A 22,078-nucleotide genomic window follows, 5' to 3' on the forward strand; every position below is an offset into this window, starting at 1 on the left:
ACTGCACTCCAACCTGGGCAACTTCCAACAGTGAAAAAGGTGGAACCACATGACTTCACAAATGAATTCCCAAAATTTATTTATTTATTTATCTACTTTTTTACTTATTTATGGTGACAGTGTCTCTCTTACTTGGTGACAGTGTCTCTCTGTCACCAAGGCTGGAGTGAAGTGGTGCGATCTCAGCTCATTATAACTTCCACCTCCCAGGTTCAAGTGATCCTTGTGTCTCAGCCTCCTGAGTAGCTGGGACTACAAGTCTGTCCCACCATGTCCAGCTAAATTTTTGTATTTTTAGTAGAGACAGGGTCTCACCATGTTGCCCAGGCTGGTCACGAACGTCTGAGCTCAGGCAATCTGCCCACCTTGGCCTCCCAAAGTGCTAGAATTACAGGAATGAGCCACTGCGCCCAGCCTTCACCAAAAGATTTAGGTAAAAATTAACACCAATTCTTCTCAAACTCTTCTAAACAACAGAATATTTTTATAGGTAATATTATATAGGGAATATTTCCTAACATGTTCTATGACACCTTCTCGAGATCAAAGCCAGACAGATACCACAAGAAAAGAAAATTAACAGATGACATGATCCTATTCATAGAAATAGCAAAGAACCCACATGAAAGCTACTAGAGCTAATACACGAATTCAGAAGAGTATTAGAGTATGAGATCCACATGCATAAAGCAATTGTGTTTACATACACAATACAATAAAGTAATTGAAAAGGAAATTAAGCAATTCCACTTACAATAGCATCTAAAAGAGTAAAATGCCCAGATATAAATTTCAGCAAAAAGGTGAAAGACTGTACACTGAAAACTACTAACAGTATCAAGAAAGTAAAAAGGTAATATACAGAATGGAAAAAATATCTGAAAATCATGTATCTTATAAGGGTTTAATTCTCAGAATATAGAAAGATGTCCTATAACTCAACAGCCCAATTAAAAAATGAGCAAAGTAGTTGAAATGACATTTCTCCTAAGAAGATCTACGAATGGCCAAAAAGCACAGGAAAAGATGTCAACATCATTAGTCATTAGGAAAATGCAAAACCACAAGGAGATACCACTTTACATCTCCTAGGTTGATACAATTTTTTTTTTTAAAAAAAGGAAAATAAATGCTGATGAAGAGGTAGAAATACTGGGACCCTCTGGCATTGCTGGTGGTATAGACATTATGGAAAGTAGTTTGGTGGCTCATCAAAAATTGAAATGTAGAATTACTACCATATGACCCAAAAATCCCACTCCTAGGTACATACCCAAAATAATGAAAACAGGGACTCAAATACTCATATGTCAATGTTCAGTACAGATCAAAACAATTCAAGTGTCCAACACATGAAAGGATAAACAAAATATAGTCTATCCATACAATGTAATCTTATTTGGCCACAAAAAGGAATGAAGTACTGATATATGCCACAACATGGATAAACCCTGAAAACATGCTAAGTGAAAGAAGATAATCACAAAGACCACATTTTATATAGTTTCATTGATATGACATACCCCAAATAGGCAAATCCATAGAGACAGGAAGAAAATTCGTGGTTGCTAAAAGAAGGGGGAAATAGGGAGTGAATTGCTAATGTACACAGCTTTAGATAGTGGTAAGACAGATGCACAAAACCCACTGAACTGTACACTTTATAGGGGTGTTCCAGGTGCACTGGTGCATGCCTATAATCCCAGCTACTCAGGAAACTGAGGCAGGAGAAATGGCGTTCCAGACAAGCTTGGGCACAGCAAGATTCTGCCAAAAAAATAAAAATAAAAATAAACCGATAAGGGTGAACTTTATATTTTAATAAAACTGTCATTTTTTTAATTCCATGACAGACATAGGCTGCCAGTATGCCCTCTTTCCATGCAGTAATAATGATAAGTACTTGACCATTTATTTAAAACAATCTTTTGACTACAAGAGTCTCACTTCACTGGTAGTTCTTCAAAGCCATGCTGAAAATCACTACTTTAGATCAAACTTCCATTTGGACAGATAAATCAACAAATGCTGAACCCCTAAAAGGACAGGAGCTCAACCTCCATGCACAGAGGATATACACGAGAAAAGAAATTCCATTAAGTATTACAGGAAAGATGAAAATAGAAACGCATTAGTGATTTATTTTTAAAATCACCTATTTACTGTATCAACAACAAGAACTCTTATACAAGTATAGTAGTAAAGGGTGAGCTGCACAAAAATGAAAGTCATCCTTTTAAATTAAGAAAGTAAGGAATGCAGTGATAGTTCTGTTACTATTGCTGCTGTTGTTGTTGTTGAGATGGGGTTTCCCTCTGTTGCCCAGGCAGGAGTGCAGCGGCATGATCTCAGCTCACTATGGCCTCTGCCTCCCATGTTCAAGTGATTCTCTTGCCTCAGCCTCCCAAGAAGCTGACATTGCAGGCATTCGCCACCACGCCCAACTAATTTTTATATTTTTAGTAGAGACAGGGTTTCACCATGTTGGCTAGGCTGGTCTCAAACTACTGACGGCAAGCGATCCTCCTACCTTGGCTTCCCAAAATGCTGAGATTACAGGCATGTGCCACCACACCTGGCTGTTATCATTCTTTTTTATATTCTAGATTTTATTATATATATTTGAATACAGAAAGATACATCTCCATACAACACACAGGGAAAAGCTTTATTTAAGCATTGCAGATTCACGACTATAATAAGAAAACCTGAGCTTTCGTCCTAGATAGGAGCTGTGCCCTTGAGAAAGGCACTTACCCCCTCCCAGCTTCCTATTCCTTATTTGCAAAATAAAAGTTTCTAAGATTACAGAACTTGTAATCTTTACTTATGGTAGAGGAAGGCATAACGATACTGCTAGTGAAAGTAGGCAGGATTCTCTATTGACTACAGGGTAAATTTTAAGGAATCTTAAGTTTCTCTCCTCAAAATGTTCATTGCCAGTCTCTTAGCAAGTCTAAGTATTTGAGGATCAGTGGAAAATAATGATGCACTTTATTTATCTCTCTTTTATTTCATGTTTTGTCCAATTTAATCCCCTTCTGAAAGTTGCCTAACAGGGAAAAACTTATAATTGTTAGCTTCTTTAATTCTAGTATATTAAGCTGGTTATATATCTCTACTAACTAAATCTGGATCCACTTATAATTTCTCATTCTACTGTTTGCTAAGAGTAATATTTTCTCACATTTGGTAAAATTTACATCAATGAAACACTTTAATTTCGCAAAGCTTCTCCTGTCTCTATACTTCCTTTCATATATTAATTATCACAGATTTCTGAAAAATGTGGCAGATCATCTGGGTAAGAATACTTGCAGGCTTTCAAGAAATCATATTCCGCCAGGCGCTGTGGCTCATGCCTGTAATACCAGCACTTTGGGAGGCCAAAGCAGGTGGATCATGAGGTCAGGAGCTCAAGACCATCCTGGCCAACACAGTGAAACCCCATCTCTACTAAAAATACAAAAAATTAGCCAGGCATGGTGGCATGCACCTTTAGTCCCAGCTACATGGTGAAGCCCATCTCTATTAAAAATACAAAAATTAGCTGGGTGTGGTGGTGTACACCTGTAGTCCCAGCTACTCAGGAGGCTGAGGCAGAAGAATTGCTTGAACCCAGGAGGCAGAAGTTGCACTGAGCCAAGATCGCGGCACTGCACTCCAGCCTGGGCGACAGAGTGTGACTCTGTCTCAAAAAAACAAAATATCATATTCCATCACTGGAATAATTGCTAATAATCCTTTTGGTAACTTTTGGTAATCTTATTGCTTTACTGAAGTCGGTTCCTCAATTTAAATTATATGAAAAGCATTACTAAGTTACAGCATAAACATGGTTTCTCTTGAACATATAAAAAGTTAATTCTTTTTATAGAAAAAAACCAGAAAACATAATTAACAAAGAAAAACAAAAGCTGTGATGTGATACTTTCTTTTAAAAGTGATACTACTGAGTTAAACATCCCAACAGGATCCAAGATGGCAGTTTAGGAGCAGCTCAGGATTGCAGCTCCCAGTGAAAGTGCAGAGAGTGAGTGGACACCGCATTTCCAGACAGATATTTTATTGCCCACAGACCAGGAGATTCCCAGGCGGAGGAGCCCCACGGGTCGCTAGCGTGGCTATTTTGGCCAGAATGGCTATTTTGGCCAGTGCAGCGGTTCACCGTACAAAATACACTGGTCTGGTTGCCCTTTTAAGCTGGCGATGGGAGCTCCAGGAAGGCAAAGTTGCCCACTCATCTGATTAAACAGGGGACAGAAACAGAGAGCCAGGCCAGGAGATTCCCAGGCAGCGCAGTTGTTTTAGCTGAAATCACAGATCCCGGTGCCTTTTCAGCAGCCAACTGGAACTCCTGGGAGAGAGTCAACCGTTCAATTTAAAAAAAGAAAGGCTCTGAGGCAGGGAGCCAGGTAATCAGGATCGGCAGGTCCCACCCCTGCCCCCCTCCAAAAAAAACCCAGCAATTGGAAACACCCTGGGTTGAGAGTTTCACAGCAAGCACAGCTGAACCCGGGATGGTCCAGCTCTGTGGGGCAGGGGCGTCCCCCATTACCGAGGCACTCCACCCCTATGGAGGTAGTCCACCATTACCTAGGCAGCCTGCTGTTGCCAAGGCAACCCACCACTACAGAGAAAGTCCACCATTACAGAGGTGGGCCACCATTGCCAAGGCAGTTCTAACCACACCCATAAAAACAGGACTGCAGGGAAGTTCACACAGCAGTAGGACGGAGCCCACAGCAGCTCAGCAAAGCCTCTGCAGGCAGACAGTGACTAGGCTGACTCCTTGCTTGGCAGGGCAGCCCTGAAAAAAAAGGCAGCAGCACAATGGAAACTCATAAATAAAGCCCTAACTCCTCGGGACAGAGCACCTGGGGGAATAAAAAGGGGGTTATGAGTTCTGCTGCAGCAGACTTAAACATACCTGCCCAGCAGCTCTGAACAATGGAGCTCACAGCTCAGCACTTGAGCTCCTATAAAGGACAGACTGGCTCCTTAAGCAGCTCCCTGATCCCCGTATATCCAAAGAGTCACCTCACAAAGGACTGATCAGACTGACATTTGGCAGACATCATTCTGGGACAAAGACAGCAGAAGAAGAAACTGGCAGCAACCCTTACTGTTCAGCAGCTACTGCAGGTGATCCCCAGGCAAGCAGAGCCTGCAGTGGACCTCAGAAGTCCTACAGCAGAGGGCTCAGACTGTTAGAAGGAAAAATAAGAAACAGAAATAAGTACATCATCAACTGGATGTCCACTCAGAGACCCAATCTGAAAATCAGCAACTACAAAGACGACAGGTGGATAAATCCACAAAGATGGAAAGAAACCAGCACAAAAAGGAGGAAAACACCCAAAACCAGAACACCTTGCCTCCTACAAGGGATCACAACTCCTCACCAGCAAGGGAACAAAGCTGGATGGCAAATGAGTGTGATGAAATGACAGAATCAGACTTTAGAAGGTGGGTAATGAGAAACTTCTCTGAGTTAAAAGAACATGTTCTAACCCAATACAAAAAAACTAAGAACCTTGAAAAAAGATTTGACAAAATGATAACAAAAATGGACAACTTAGAGAAGAATATGAGTGAATTGATAGAGCTGAAAAACACAACATGAGAACTTTGCGAAGCATGCACAAGCTTCAACAGCCAAACTGACCAAGCAGAAAAAAGGATATCAGAGGTCAAGGATCAACTGAATCAAATAAAACAATGGAAGCCTGAGGCAAGAGAATTGCTGAACCCAGGAGGTGGAGGTTGCGGTGAGCCAAGATCACGCCATTGCACTCCAGCCTGGGTAACAAGAGCGAAACTCTGTCTCAAAAAATAAATAAATAAATAAAACGAGAAGGCAAGACTAGAGAAAAAAGCATAAAAAAGAAAGAACAAAGACTCCAAGAAACATGGGACTATGTGAAAAGACCCTACCTATATTTGATAGGTATACCTGAATGTGGCAAAGAGAATGAATACAAGCTGGAAATTACTCTTCAGAATATTATCCAGGAAAACTTCCCCAACCTAGCAAGGCAGGCCAATATTCAAATCCAGGAAATACAGAGAACACTACAAAGATATTCCTCAAGAAGAGCAACCCCAAGGCACATAATTGTCAGATTCGCCAGGGTTGAAATGAAGGAGAAAATGCTAAGGGCAGCCAGAGAGAAAGGTTGGGTCACCCACAAAGGGAAGCCCATCAGACACAGCAGATCTCTTGGCAGAAATCCTACAAGCGAGAAGAGAGTGGGGGACAATATTCAACATCCTTAAAGAAAAGAACTTTCAACCCAGAATTTCATATCCAGCGAAACTGAGCTTCAGAAGTGAAGGAAAAATAAAATCTTTTGCAAACAAGCAAGTACTCAGAGATTTTGTCCCCACCAGGCCTGCTTTACAAGAGCTCCTGAAAGAGGCACTACACATAGAAAGGAACAACCAGTACCAGCCACTCCAAAAACATACCAAAGAATAAGAGCATAAACAAAATGAAGAATCTGCATCAACCAACATGCAAAAAGCCAGCTAGCATCAAAATGGCAGTATCAAATTCACACATAACAATATTAACCCTAAATGTAAATGGACTAAATGTCCCAATCAAAAGACACAGACTGGCAAATTGAATAAAAAGCCAAAACCCATCGGTGTGCTGTATCCAGGAAACCCATCTCACATGCAAGGATACACAAAGGCTCAAAATAAAGGGATGGAGGAAGATTTATCAAGCAAATGGAGAGCAAAAAAAAGCAGGAGTTGCAATTCTCATCTCTGATAAAATAGACTTTAAACCAACAAAGATCGAAAGAGACCAAGAAGGTCATTACATAATGGTAAAAGGATCGATGCAACAAGAAGAGCTGACGACCTAAATATATATGCACCCAATACAGGAGCACCCAGATACATAAGGCAAGGTCTTAATGACTTACAAAGAGACTTAGACTCCCACGCAATAATAGTGAGAGACTTTAACAACCCATTGTCAATATTAGATCAACCAGACAGAAAATTAACAAGGATATCCAGGACTTGAACTTAGACCTGAAACAAGCAAACCTCATAGACATTTACAGAACTCTCCATCCCAAATCCACAGAATATACATTCTTCTCAGCACATCACACCTACTCTAAAATTGACCACATAATTGGAAGTAAATCACTCCTTAGCAAATGCAAAACAACTGAAATCATAACAAACAGTCTCTCAGACCACAGTGCAATCAAGTTAGAACTCAGAATTCAGAAACTAACTCAGAACTGCACAGCTTCATGGAAACTGAACAACTGGCTCTTCAATGTTGACTGGATAAACAATGAAATGAAGGCAGAAATAAAGAAGTTCTTCGAAATCAACGAGAACGAAGACACAACATACCAGAATCGCTGGGACACATTTAAAGCAGTCACTAGAGGAAAATATATAGCAATAAGTGTCCACATGAGAAGAGTGGAGAGCTCCAAAATTGACACCCTGTCGTCAAAATTGAAAGAGCTAGAGAAGCAAGATCAAAAAAACTCAAAACCTAGCAGAAGAAAAGAAATAACTAAGATCAGAGCAGAACTGAAGAAGATAGAGACACAAAAAATCCTTCGAAAAAAATCAATAAATCCAGGTGCTGGTTTTTCAAAAACATCAACAAAATAGACAGATCACTAGCCAGATTAACAAAAAAGAAAAGAGACAATAACCAAATAGATGCAATAAAAAACGACAAAGGGGAAATCACAGATTCCACAGAAATTCAAACCATCATCAGAGATTATTACAAACAACTCTATGCACATAAACTAGTAAACCTGGAAGAAGTGGATACATTCCTGGACACTTGCATCCTCCCAAGCCTAAACCAGGAGGAAGCCGAAACCCTGAACAGACCAGTAACAAGATCCGAAGTTGGGGCAGCAATTAAGAGCCTACCACACAAAAAAAGCGCAGGTCCAGATGGGTTTACAGCTGAATTCTACCAGACATTCAAAGAGGAGCTGGTACCATTCCTTCTGAAACTATTCCAAATAATCCAAAAAGATGGAGTCCTTCCCAAAGAATTTTATGAGACCAACATCATCCTGATACCAAAACCCAGCAGAGACTCAACAAGAAAAGAAAACTTCAGGCCAATATCCATGATGAACATAGACGTAAAAATCTTCAATAAAATACTTGCAAGCCGATTGCAACAGCACATCAAAAAGTTTATCCACCATGATCAAGTAGGATTCATCCAGGGGATGCAAGGCTGGTTCAACATACGCAAGTCTATAAATGTAATTCACCACATAAACAGAACCAAAGAGAAAATCCACATGATTATCTCAATTGATGCAGAGAAGGCCCTTGACAAAATTCAACACCCCTTTATGCTAAAAACCCTCAATAAACTCGGTATTGATGGAATGTATCTCAAAATAATAAGAGCTATTTACGACAAACCAACAGCCAATATCATTCTGAATGGGCAAAAACTGGAAGCATTCCCTTTGAAATCCGGCACTAGACAAGGATACCCTCTCTCACCACTCCTATTCAATATAGTACTGGAAGTTCTAGCCAGAGCAATCAGGCAAGAAAAAGAAATAAAGGGTATTCAAATAGGAAAGGAGGAAGCCAAATTGTCTCTATTTGCAGACGACATGATAGTATATCTAGAAGATCCCACTGTCTCAGCCCAAAAGCTTCTGAAACTGATAAGCAACTTCAGCAAAGTCTCAGGATACAAAATCAATGTGCAAAAATCACAAGCATTCCTATACACCAATAACAGACATAAAGAGAGCCAAATCAAGAACGAACTGCCATTCACAATTGCTACAAAGAGAATAAAATACCTAGGAATACAACTAACAAGGAACGTAAGCGACCTCTTCAAGGAGAACTACAAACCACTGCTCAACGAAATCAGAGACGACACAAACAGATGGAGAAACATTCCATGTTCATGGTTAGGAAGAATTAATATCGTGAAAATGGCCATACTGCCAGAAGTAATTTATAGATTCAATGCTATCCCCATCAAGCTACCAATGACCTTCTTCACAGAACTGGGAAAAAAAACACCTTAAGCTTTATATGAAACCAAAAGAGAGCTCACATAGCCAAGTCAATTCTAAGCAAAAAGAACACAGCAGGAGGCATCACACTACCAGACTTCAAACTATACTACAAGGCTACAGTAATCAAAACAGCATGGTACTGTACCAAAACAGATATATAGACCAATGGAACAGAACAGAGGCATCGGAGGCAACACAACATATCTACAATGATATGATCTTTGACAAACCTGACAAAAACAAGCCATGGGGAAAGGATTTCTTGTTTAATAAATAGTGTTGGGAAAAGTGGTTAGCTATGTGCAGAAAGCAGAAACTGGACCCCTTTCTGACATCTTACAATAAAATTAACTCCAGATGGATTAAAGGACTTAAACATAAGACCTGGCACCATAAAAACCCTGAAAAAAATCTAGGTAAAACCATTCAGGACATAGGCATAGGCAAGGACTTCATGACCAAAACACCAAAAGCATTGGCAACAAAAGCCAAAATAGACAAATGGGACCTAATCAAACTCCACAGCTTCTGCACAGCAAAAGAAACAGTCATTAGAGTGAATCAGCAACCAACAGAATGGGAAAAAATTTTTGCAGTTTACCCTTCCGACAAAGGGCCGATATCCAGAATTTGCAAAGAACTCAAACAGATTTACAAGAACAAAACAAACAAGCCCATTCAAAAGTGGGCAAAGGATATGAACAGACACTTTACAAAAGAAGACATACATAAGGCCAATAAACATGAAAAAATGCTCATCATCACTGGTCATTAGAGAAATGCAAATCTAAACTACATTGAGATACAATCTCACGCCAGTTAGAATGGTGATCATTAAAAAATCTGGAGACAAAAGATGTTGGAGAGGATGTGGAGAAATAGGAACAGTTTTACAGTGCTGGTGGGAGTGTAAATTAGTTCAATCATTGTGGAAGGCAGTGTGGCGATTCCTCAAGGACCTAGAAATAGAAATTCCATTTGACCTAGCAATCCCATTACTGGGTATCTATGTAGAGGATTATAAATTGTTCTACTATAAGGACATATGCACACGAATGTTCATTGCAGAACTGTTTACAATAGCATAGACCTGGAACCAACCCAAATGCCCATCGATGATAGACTGGACAGGGAAAATGTGGCACATATACACCATGGAATATTATGCAGCAATCAAAAACGATGAGTTCATGTCCTTTGTAGGGACATGGATGAACCTGGAGAACATCATTCTCAGCAAACTGACATAAGAACAGAAAATGAAATATCGCATGTTCTCACTCATAGGTGGGTGTTGAACAATGAGAACACATAGACATAGGGAGGGGAGCACTACACACTGGGGTATGTTGTGGGGAATAGGGGATGGGTGATGGGGGGTGGGGAGTTGGGGAGAGATAGCATGGGGAGAAATGCCAGATATAGGTGAAGGGGAGGAAGGCAGCCAATCACACTGCCACATGTGTACCTATGCAACTATCTTGCATGTTCTTCTAATGTACCCCAAAACCTAAAATGCAATAAAAAAATAAAAAATAAACATCCCTGTCAAAAAAAAAGTGATAATACCAACATCAAAGCATTTTGTCCTGTTATATGTCCACTTTAGGGTCAGTATTTTAACACAAGTTACTTTAAATCCAACCAGGGGACTGAAGTTAGTGCAGTCTGAAAGCTGAGGGAGGAGAAGAAATTACACCTTATCCTTTTTAATACCAATTGGCAGGGATGAGGAACTAGTATAATCAATTGATATTAAAAGACTAATACATTAGCAAAACTCTCTCAAGATAAAGTCAGAGCTATCGGAGTCAACAAACACCAAAATACACTATTAGCAAAACCGGACGTATACAGTCTTGCATTACCTAACAACGGAGATACATTCTAAGAAACACATCGTTAGGTGATTCTGCCATGTGAAAGCCATGGAACAGACTTACACAAACCTAGATGGTACAGCCTACTACACACCTCAGGTATATTGCTCCTAGGCTACAAACCTGTGTAGCATGTGACTGTACTGAAAAGTGCAGCAATTACAACACAATGGCAAGTATTTGTGTATTTAAACATATCTAAGCCTAGAAACGGCACTGTAAAAATATGGTATTACAATCTTACGGAACCACTGTCATAATATATGGTCTGTTGTTTACTGGAATGTTGTTATGCTGCACACAACTATGTTTGTTTGTTTTGAGACGGAGTTTCCCTCTTGTTACCCAGTCGGGAGTGCAATGGCGCAATCTCAGCTCACCGCAACCTCCGCCTCCTGGGTTCAGGCAATTTTCCTGCCTCAGCCTCCTGAGTAGCTGGGATTACAGGCACACGCCACCGTGCCCAGCTAATTTTTTGTATTTTTAGTAGAGATGGGGTTTCACCATGTTGACCAGGATGGTCTCGATCTCTTGACGTCGTGATCCACCTGCCTCGGCCTCCCAAAGTGCTGGGATTACAGGCGTGAGCCACTGCGCCCGGCCCTGTTTTTGTTTTTTTGAGACAGAGTCTTACTCTGTTGCCCAGGCTGGAGTGCAGTGGCATGATCTCAGCTCACTGCCACCTCCGCCGCCTGGGTTTAATTCTCCTGCCTCAGCCTCCCAAGTAGCTGGGATTACAGGCATACGCCATCATGCCTGGCTAATTTTTGTATTTTAGTAGAGATGGTGTTTCACCATGTTGGCCAGGCTGGTCTCAAACTCCTTACCTCAAGTGATCTACCTGCCTGAGGCTTCCAAAGTGCTGGGATCACAGGTGCGAGCCTGTGTAAACTCTTAATAGCAGTTTTCAATGTACTACGTGTGTGAAAAAGGGATGGAGAAGCACTGTCACTACAACTGAGGCAGTAGCCCAAACATATTAAATATATAAATAACACTTAAAAACAGTAAATTGAGCCTAAGCATGATGGTTCACGCCTATAATCTCAGCATTTTGGGAGATCACGGTGGGAGGAAATGCTTGAGCCCAGGAATTCAAGGTCAGCCTGGGCAACATAGCAAGATCCTCTTTCTAAAAATAATTTTTAATTAGCCATGTATGGTGCCATGTGCCTGTAGTTTCAGCTACTTGAGAGACTGAGTGGGAAAAATCACTTGAGCCCAGGCAGTCCAGGCCGCAGTAAGCCATGACTGCACCACTGTACTCCAGCCTGGATGACAGAGTGAGACTCTGACTCAAAAAAACATAGCAATGGTTCTCTAATGAATAAATTCAGCACTGCTACCACCAAAACAAGTAGAATATCAAGGCTAAGATAGAAATGGGTGAAGTAACAGATGTTCCAACATCACAGGAAAGTGTTCTACTACTCTGAGAAGCATCAGTGGTTCTCAGTCAGGAGTTATTTTGCCTCGCAGCAGACCCTTCTTGGCTGTCACAACTGGAAGAGAGTCTACTGGTATCTGGCAGGTAGAGGTCACCAGGGATGCTGCTAACACTGCATATGACACACAGGACAGCCCACACCACAGAAAATTATCTGGCCCAAAATGTCAATTGTGCCAAGGCTGAGATACCTAACCCACACCCAGAAATATCTTTCTTCTTTTTGGTAAATATTAGTGAATGGAAGATAAGCTACTGAGTCAACCACATTCTGAGTAGTATTAAAAGACTACAGAACTTTAAAAGGGTGACTTTGGAGGATTATTCCAAAACAATATGATTTATTTACAGTAGTCTGTATAAAACACCAACATAAAGGGGAAAAAAAGCTGTCCATAAACTCTTAAGAGATTTACTACTGCTTCATGAAGTGAGCTTTATAATTTTTTTTTCTGTAAGTTTTAAGGACTAAATCCAATAAGGACATAAATTTGAAACTGAAGACCTGACAATGATCACATTCTCAAACAGTTATTCATTAATCTAGCCACTATAAATTCTATTTTTTGCATATATATATGTATTTATATGACATATATAATATATGCATAAACATGAAGAAAGGGCAAACCCTCCAGAAACTGAAAAAACAAACATTTTTAAATTCATGCCTTCTGCTCAGTCTATTAGATTTTGATTTCAAAGGCTCATCAAAAGTAGATTCTGAGAACCAGAGGTTAAAAAAAAAAAAACAAGGAATGTAAAAGTCAGGAAAGTATTTGTCAGATTAGTGTCAGAGACCTTTGTAAGGATGACGCCTTTATCCTCTGCATCCATATCCTTATTGCAGCTCACTTGGCAGCAGAACTAGAACTGCTGAAGATAATTTGGTATGTTTTTACCTTTTTTCGTACACCGCAATTATCAATTTTTTACTATGAGCTTGCTCTACTCCGTGTAGCATACCATGTTAGGGCAACTGCAAATACTACTTAAATGATTACAACAGCACCTTCCTTGTCCTTTCTTATTTACCAAGATTAAAATGATGATTTTTAAAAAGATTTAATAAACCATCTGGGCACTGTAAAGTTGTAGAAGTATTAAAATAGTCTCAACTGACAAATGAAAACCTAATTTGGAAGTAATTTTTATGACTTCTTTTAAAACATCTCAATAATCATAGCTGTTTTTTAAACCTAGGTAGGACCCTCAACAAAATGCCTGACTCAGTATTATTATTTTTCATATACATGCTAATTACCAGTTTAAATGCTTTAAGTAATCAATTCTAATTGAGCAACCATGTTCATGAGATAAAAATCATCTCTCAAAACTGTAATCAAGAATATCATGGTTTTCAAAAAGGTAACCTCAAATGCATTTTATTAATTGAAATACTCTTATCCTAAAACCCTGCTTAAAAGATTTGTTGCTTGCTATTATCTCAAATTGCTCTGGACTTCATCAATAGACCTAGTTGTTAAATTCAGGAGCAATGACAACAAATCCCAGGGCAAAGAACTGCTGAGAGTGAGATCCTCTCTTTAGAATAATCAGAGATAGATGAAAAAAAGGAGCCACACCAAATGTCCTTTCAAAATGCCATTAAGAATCTGGACATAAGTAAAACAAAGTAAGTACATTTTTACACATCTTAAAGAAAATTCTAGTTCTACCCCTCAGTGGACCAGGCTTTGCTAAAATACAAAAATCCAGCAACTTTGAAAAAGAGTGAGATGCTGTTACAGGTTTCTGAAAATGAGAAATGATCCTCACTAATTAAGGGCAAAGTGAGAAAAACTGGTTCCATTACCCAGAGATTGTCAGTCACCTGATAAACAGACTTTAAGTAGAAAGACTTTAAGAATCAAGTGTGATTCTTTAAAAGCCGATACAACTATATTTGCAATTTCTATTTCCTTCACTTATACAATATTAAGATGGACAATTTTAAGTTAAACATATACTTCTGAACCAGTTCTCCTCTTTTTAAAGATGAATTTTTTTTTTTGATCCCAGAAAGCATCAACTGAACCTTAGCTACAATGTTAGCAGATTGGTTTCTCTAAACACCTCTGTTCTGTGGTTTGAGTTTTCCAAAATCAAATGACTTTTACTCGTGTTTTAGTATTCTTGAATTAGGGCAAGTAACTGCTCACAGCTTGACTTCAAGTGAACAGGCACCCAAGTACAAGACTCAATCCTTTCCAGCACCTATGGCTCTCAGTAAAACAGTGACAGTGTAGCAAAATCTTGGGTATTTGGGGTCCAGGATCATTAATAAAATCCAAAATCTATGATGCAGTCTCATAGTTCATACAGTTTTCTTTTCAATATACCCCTTCCTTCTCTTTTTTTTTAACATGACTCTTTAAATGTTTTTAATATATTTTTAACTTCACATTTCAAGAACAGTATTATATTTTATGCATTACTTTTTAATATACAAGCCACAAAGAACAGTTTTTCATTAATCACATATAAACCCTCATATTTCATCTTAAACTGATGAATGTTTTTATTAATTAAAAAAACCCTACATCCTTTTAATGGAAACAACTATTTCTACCCAAAAAGTTACAGAAATGCACCCACAAACTACCAATGGCAAAATTGACCTCAAAATTTTGGTTAAAAAAATCATAAAGTTACAATAATTCCTATGCTCTTCCAGCTACCAAGGGTCACATGAAAAAATATTTTTTACCCAAATGAACAGCCCTGGAAAACCAAAGAAACATAAGCTAGCTTTATGTTCCTTTTCCCTTTATCTTGAGACTTCAATTTCCACCTTTTATTGAAAGGAAATAAACAGCTAGCTTCCTGTTCAATCACTAGCTTACAGCCAGTCTTTTACACATCACAGAACACAACCCGCCTCCTTCTTTACTTCTCTCAAATGTCTCTTATCTTAATTTAAACTTGTTGAAACATGAGACCATTTTACCACACTAATGCTTTCCTGTGAAATTTATCTGACTTATTTCAACATTAAAAATACAAGAAAAATCAAGATACCCAGATTACTTCTTATTCCTAAAATACTTAAATTTAGATAACGAAGACTTAGTACCCATGAAAGTGAAATTTTGATTTGGTAAAATTTAGTCATATTGAAATTCATAGGCAACAGTTTAATCTTCTGTTCTTGCTATTGTACACAACTAGAAAAAGGACGTGACTCCTCTTTCTATTCCAATTACATGAAAACATAAGACAGCTAACACGACTATCAATAAAAAGGATTACCTTTTTTTAAGGCTAAATATTACTTTAACCCTATACTTTCTTTTAAAAATGGGATGCCTTAGCAAAACTAAGCTAGATGAATTCTTTTGTGCTTGAATGAACAGGAAAGCAAAGCCTCCAGGCCTTTGGGGAGGAACCTTGTCCCTGCAGCCCTGCTCTGATGTGTTTGGGAGATAAGGCTCCATAGTGACACTTAAGGAAAGGCCTGTTCACATTTGAATTTCTGCATTCCTCAAGAACAATTCATGGCAATAACTAACTTTGCAGAAGAGCTACATGAAAGCTTTGGCCAATGAATGAGGGTCATCTGCTCTTTATCACAAGGGTAAACCTCATCCTGGCCAGTTTCTAACCTTTTAACCCTGTGAATTCCTAATTTACACATGAATAATGGAATTCTTGCCTAGAGTGCAACTTTCAGCTTCTAGTTCCTAAGTTTAGAAACCAAGACTTGATTGCCTGTGTGTTAAAAATCTAAAACTTGCAGAGATTAAAGTTTTAGATTTCCAGGTGCTGTACTATTGTGCTTCTGTACAACCAAAAAATATGCTTACTGACAAAATCCTTGACTAAGAAAAAGAACACACTTGTACCCTGCTGCTATCAATACCTAAAAAAGAACTAGCTTTAAAAACAAGGGGGAAAAGAAAACCAGAATGTCCACTTAATGCCTATTATCTTCCTGTTTAAGATATATATATGTCTCCCTGAACACAGGCTAAAGGGATTTGAACCTCCATCATCTAAACTTATTTATTAGATATCACAACTTTGTTAATTTAAAAAATACATAAAATATAAAAACTACTTCACCGTAACAGCCTGCAAAATGATTCACATGTAATCTTTTATCATTAGTGATAATTACTATAAAGACACAAAAATCTAAGATATTTAAAAAGCCAGTTATGACATTTTGTTTGTTATACCTATCACACACCATTCAGATTTTATTTATGAAGTTAGAAAGCCCTGTGTTTTTCCAAAAGTATTTCTGGAAGCCCTAGAATTCTGTCAGGCTTCTCAGGAAGTCCTGGAAACAATGTACGGTCATGACAAATGCTTCATCTTCTCATGGGCTATCTGGACACCTCCACTACCTACTCCCTATCCCAGGAAAATAAGGTAAGTTACAGTTCCTGGATATGAAAACACAAGATGGTACAAACCCCAAAGGTGGAAAAATTACAACTCTATACAACAAGTTTACAATGGACAAAAATTGAATGAACAGAATATAAGCATAAAAAGCACACTATCTTTTTTTAAACTATTTTTTTATTGCATTTTAGGTTTTGGGTACATGTGAAGAACATGCAAGATTGTTGCATAGGTACACACATGGCAGCGTGATTTGCTGCCTTCCTCCCCTTCACCTATATCTGACATTTCTCCCCATGTTATCTCTCCCCAACTCCCCACCCCGCTGCTGTCCCTCCCCTATTGCCCCCCAACAAACCCCAGTGTGTGATGCTCCCCTCCCTGTGTCCATGTGTTCTCATTGTTCAACACCCGCCTATGAGTGAGAACATGTGGTGTTTGATTTTCTGTTCTTAGCACATTATCTTTAAAACAGTACTATACAGAAAAACCATTACTCCATGAAAAAAATAATTACCGGCCAATGATAACAGGGAGGGAGGGAGGGAGGCAGGCAGGCAGGTAAAGGGAGGGGAGAGAAGAGACAGGAACAAGCGGAGGGACGGGGAGAAGGGTAGGGAGAAAGGAAAGAAGGGAGGGAGGTAAGGAAGGAAAATGGGATGGGGAGGAGAGGGAGGAAAGGGACAGGAGGAAGGAGGAAGGAAGGGGGAAGGGGGGAGGAAGGAAGGAAGGAAGTAGGAAGGGGGGGAGGTAGGGGGAAGGAAGAAAAGAAGAAAAGGAGAGAGGGAGGGAGGGAAGGAAAGAAAAGGAAAGGAAAAATCAGAAATCCTCTCAGGTTTATGCTATTCTTTGGCGAGGGTGAGAGTATGGCTAGAACTGCAAAGCTCTGAGTTTTCTGATGTATCAATATAGAAATATCTTTGTTTGCAATTTATTTTCTACAATTAATCATTACTGCAGAATAAAATAAATTACTAATATAAAGGTGTCATAAATGTGACCATGAACTGTTAACAGTAAAGACACCTAGGAAATTCCTGCCAACAGCTTCCTAAATTTCAATTGTGTAGAACTTGAGACAACTATTTCCTAAAAATTATGCTTTCTTTTCTTCTTAAAGATATGGGAGTCTCACTGCAGGCTGGACTCAAATTCCAGCGCTCAAGGAATCTTCCTGCTTCAGCCTCCTACATAGCTGGGATTACAGGCTAACCACCAGCCCAGCTAAGATTATACCTTTATCTCAAGAACTCCATCTACCTATTACTCAACTTGTAAATGATCGATTTGTAAGCATAGTGCAAAATCTACCTTTTGTGGATTAACCAAAGCATGCGGGTAGAATGCCTTAAACCTTTTTTTTTTTTTTGTAAGCGTGTTTTCATTTTTCCAAAAATTGCACAAAGGTAAAGCAAAGCTCCAGCTGATACGGGTGTGTTGGTTAGGCCTTAGCAGTACTGCCCTCACTATGTGCTCACTGGACAGCAGCACAACCCCAAGAAAAGGATGATTAAAAGCCTCAAAACGTTTTAGGATTCAATTTTGCTTTTCGAGATTTTTAGTCTATTAATCTTCAGACCTGTGTGTTTGATCACCTAAAAAAGATGTAATGCTTCAGTGGGAACAAGGAGTTCAGTACCTGTCCTAGGCCCATCTTTACACTCAACAGTTACAGGTCAACCACCAAGCAGTGGATCACTTGGGCAAATGGTCGATCTGATGGGGTTGTAAACAGAAATCATTAGATAGCAAACTTTATAGCAAAGGGGAAAAGTGAGGAGATCTGGGTTTAAGTCCATTAGCCATAATATGGAAATGGTCTTAATCTCTTTCCCTCCCAGCAGGAAAAGACTAGGAATACTTCAAAGGCTTAAAAGAGAGTGACCAATGCCCTCTCCTACAATTAAAAGGCAACATGGGTGATCCAAAAGCAGTCAGAGAAATGGAAGGTTGGGCTATAAGAAAGATTTAGCACTCAAGAGCCATCTGCAAAGCAGAAAAATTTGCTTGCAATTGTTTTCATTAATTACAAATTTCCATAAGATTAAATTTTAGAATTTTGTTGCTCTGGCCAAACTTCTACATCCAACTCTTCATATTGAGTGAAACACTTAAAATTTTTATAAAGTCACCTCTACAAGTTTTATTTTACTTGATGTTCTAAACCTAACTTCTGTTCTCAATTCTCATCTGAATTTATATTTGTATTTTTTTCAGACTTCTCTATATGCCTCAGCATCAACTATTATCTCCAGTAACATTCTTAATATAAGCATGACTTAAGGGGTTATTATATTAATCAAGCAAGAAATCATCGAAATGTAGCAATGAAAATTGTCAACAACCAAAAACTTAAACACTTACTTGATAAGGTAAGATGAGCTTTTTGACTAAGAATGGCTCCATATTTGTTCACTGCCAAACACTGATAAAATCCTTCATCGGACTGCTCTCCTCGTCTGCCTTCCACCTCGCTGATGTATAAAGAGCCGTTAGAAAGAACCTCGATTCTTTTATTTTCAGACACTTTTGCTCCGTTTTTCAACCATGTGACCTTAATAGGAACTTCTCCGTGAGCCTGGCAATCTAAAACGACTGGGTCCTTTCTTGTGACAGTTACATCCTGTGGTTCTTTTACAAAAAACAGTTCGCTAAAGCACCACACTCCTATAAGGAAAAAAGGAGAATGGCACATCCAGAATTATAGGCATAAAATGATTCCTTAACACACGACTGTAAAACACGTATTCAGGGTACAATAAGACAAAGTTTAACAAATCTTATTAGTTAACTTACAAACACCCTAATGAACCAATCTAAATTTCGGCAAACCCTTTCAACAAGTCAGAGAAATCACTTTTTACATCTTCACTAAAAGCACAGGGACGATTTCAATAACTTCTATTCCTTGTACGAATTCTGTTCTCAAGTTCCTCGCTACAGTCTCAAAATCATCAGGAAAACTCATGAGCACAAGCTGTTTGCTACTTTTACAAGCTTGTCAAAAAGATCTTGAACAGAGTAAGTCGTAAAAGTCTAATTTTACAAGAAATCATTAGCAAAACTCCAACTCTGTGAACAAGCAAGTTTATTTCCTTGTCCCTTGAAGTGTTTTTGGAACCCTTGGCACCTACTCCTTTGGGAACTGCGTTTATCTTTTGTGACAAATTACAAGTTTGCATTTTTCTATCTGCCCTTTTACAGCAGGGACTCTGTCTCCTCTCCTTGAAAGAAATCCATTTACTTAATTTCTGCAGAGCAAGCTAGGTATTTAAAAGACAAACAATAGACTTTGAAAAGTTGGTAACTCTTGCGGCTTGTACTCAGTGGGTGATCGGATTAGGAAACTTTTATTTCACTTTTTTAGAACTACCAACTGTTGGAAAAAATGTGTGACTAATTGGTCCTTACTGTCTAATAGGGATAGGAGATAGCTTAATCAACCAATACACATTTTTATCAGAGCAGAGGAAAGGCTTTATCCCAAGCATACACATATCGCCCCTGGCCCCTGCCAGGATAAAGCATTCGATGACCTACTAATACTCTGTCACCTCCTGCATTTAGTGCACAGGCCTTAAAGGCTGGCGTATTGATTGGGAGCGAATGGAGAATGGGGGTGTGTGGGGGAACAGTAGTTTCATCTTTCTCCTGATCGTTTTGGATCCTTGACTACAATTCCCCAGGAACTATTTGTTTCTCCTCGAGGCAGGTCCTCGGAATCCTCACTCCTCAGGGTTCCCATAAGGAACGACTAGGGAGACAGGAGCCACCCTAACAGCCCAGCGCTGCGCGCGGACCACTCCGGAAGACGCCCATTGTGTTCTTGAGCCACATCTGACTTTGATCCTCTTTTCAAGCCTAACAGAAACTAAACCACTCGAGAAAAACTCTGGGGTTTGTAATTTGCAAATAAATAACCCTTTCTCCTGAACACCTCTCCTACCGTCACCCCAAGTACTTTACACTTTTATCTCTTTTAGGAAAAATGAGTTCACCCAAGTTTGTGTAAGACGAACCTAGAATATGGAAGAATCTTCAGATCCATACATACCTCAGGCCCTGATCACAAATACCTAGCTGTAGAAAATACATCCTATTTATCTATTTCCAGCTCCGAAGACATTTTTCCTTCCCCGGCTGGGGCACAAATCGGCCACTTCACTCCCAACCCTGCCAATTCCACCCTCCCATCTCCTCCTGGCTAGATCCGGACCAGGAAAGCTGGTGCCGACTTTTGCTTTGAGTTCACCTATTCCCTCTCACAGCCCTAAAAAGTGGGGGAACTCCCACGGCAGACACGCGAAGGCGCGCGGAATCGCGGCGCCCCCTGCGCGGCGAGGCAGCCACTAAGGAAACAATATAAATAAAGCCACGTGCGGCCGCGGCAGCCCCGGCGGGCGGGCGGGCGGGCTGCCCGGAGCCCGGCTGGTCGCGGAGGCGGGGACGCGGCTAGAGCCGGGACAATGGCGCGAGAAGTAAGAGACCAGAGTGGACAGCGGCCGCCAGAACTCCGCAGCCCGGGGCGCGCGGCAGGGAGGGGCATGCGCCCGGAGAGGCTCCAGTAGCCCTGCCCGCGCCGCCTCAGAGCTCGCGGGCAACTCGTGTCTGCAGCCGGCGGCTCGGGACAGGCCACGGGGCGAGAAAAGGGGCCGGTAGTCAGCGCCACCACGGAGGATCCCGCCGCACGCTCCCCCCGCCCCACCGTTTCCTCTTTCCCCATCCCACTCGCGCCTGCTCCCGCCCCACAACGGCAAGAGAAAGCAGAAGAAAGCGCGCCCACCTGGCACGGGGCTGAGCAGCAGCAGAAGCAGGAGCGCACGGAGCAGCATCCCCGGCGGCCGCAGCCGGGCGAGGGGTCGCAAAGGAGGCGCCATTCAGCGGAGCCGCGCGGGCATGCTCCCCGGCCGCCCCGAGCCGCTGTCCGCCTGCCGCCCTCGCCCCGGGCGCTCGCCGCTCGGCGGCTGGACGCACGCAGCCCGGCTCCCCGCTCCGGCTGCGGCACCGGCGTGGCGAGGCGCGACGCGGGTCTCTGCGGCAGCAAGGCCGGTGCTCGGACGGCCGCTCGCGAGAAGCTGGGGGCCTGAGAGTCCGGCTAGGGGCGGAGTGAGGCGGCGGCTGCAGAGGGCGGGGGCGGCGGAGTGGACAGCGCCGCGGCCGCCGGCCTGGGACTACTTTCTACATCTGGCCCCTGGTCTGGGACCAGGAGGTTGGCGCGGCCGGCGGAGGGAGACGCTGGGAGGGGGCCGGGGGCGGCCGGGTCGGGGCTCTGGGGGGGAGGGGACGGGCCCCGCCGGACAATGCACCTGGGGGTCAAGCCCCGACTGAGGGTCTAC

General features: G+C 41.0%; 1 protein-coding gene and 1 non-coding gene across 2 annotated transcripts in view; both read right to left on the reverse strand.

Annotated features, from left to right (window-relative positions):
• The window catches only part of PRTG (protogenin), a 135,826-nt gene extending 113,991 nt beyond the window's left edge, over positions 1-21,835 (reverse strand). Inside the window, exons 1-2 of the mRNA XM_035259714.3 lie at positions 21,526-21,835; positions 19,107-19,409 (exon numbers count right to left, since the gene is read on the reverse strand). Coding sequence (XP_035115605.2) covers positions 19,107-19,409; positions 21,526-21,619 — 397 coding nt within the window. The 5' untranslated portion in view covers positions 21,620-21,835. The remainder of the gene's footprint in view (positions 1-19,106; positions 19,410-21,525) is intronic.
• On the reverse strand, positions 18,128-18,253 carry LOC118145409 (U4atac minor spliceosomal RNA). Its single transcript, XR_004730526.1, has one exon. It is a non-coding gene; the product is annotated as a U4atac minor spliceosomal RNA (small nuclear RNA).
• Positions 21,836-22,078: the final 243 nt, after the last annotated feature.

Source organism: Callithrix jacchus, chromosome 8 (assembly GCF_049354715.1).
Source record: "Callithrix jacchus isolate 240 chromosome 8, calJac240_pri, whole genome shotgun sequence".
NCBI classification, from domain to species: Eukaryota; Metazoa; Chordata; class Mammalia; order Primates; family Cebidae; genus Callithrix; species Callithrix jacchus.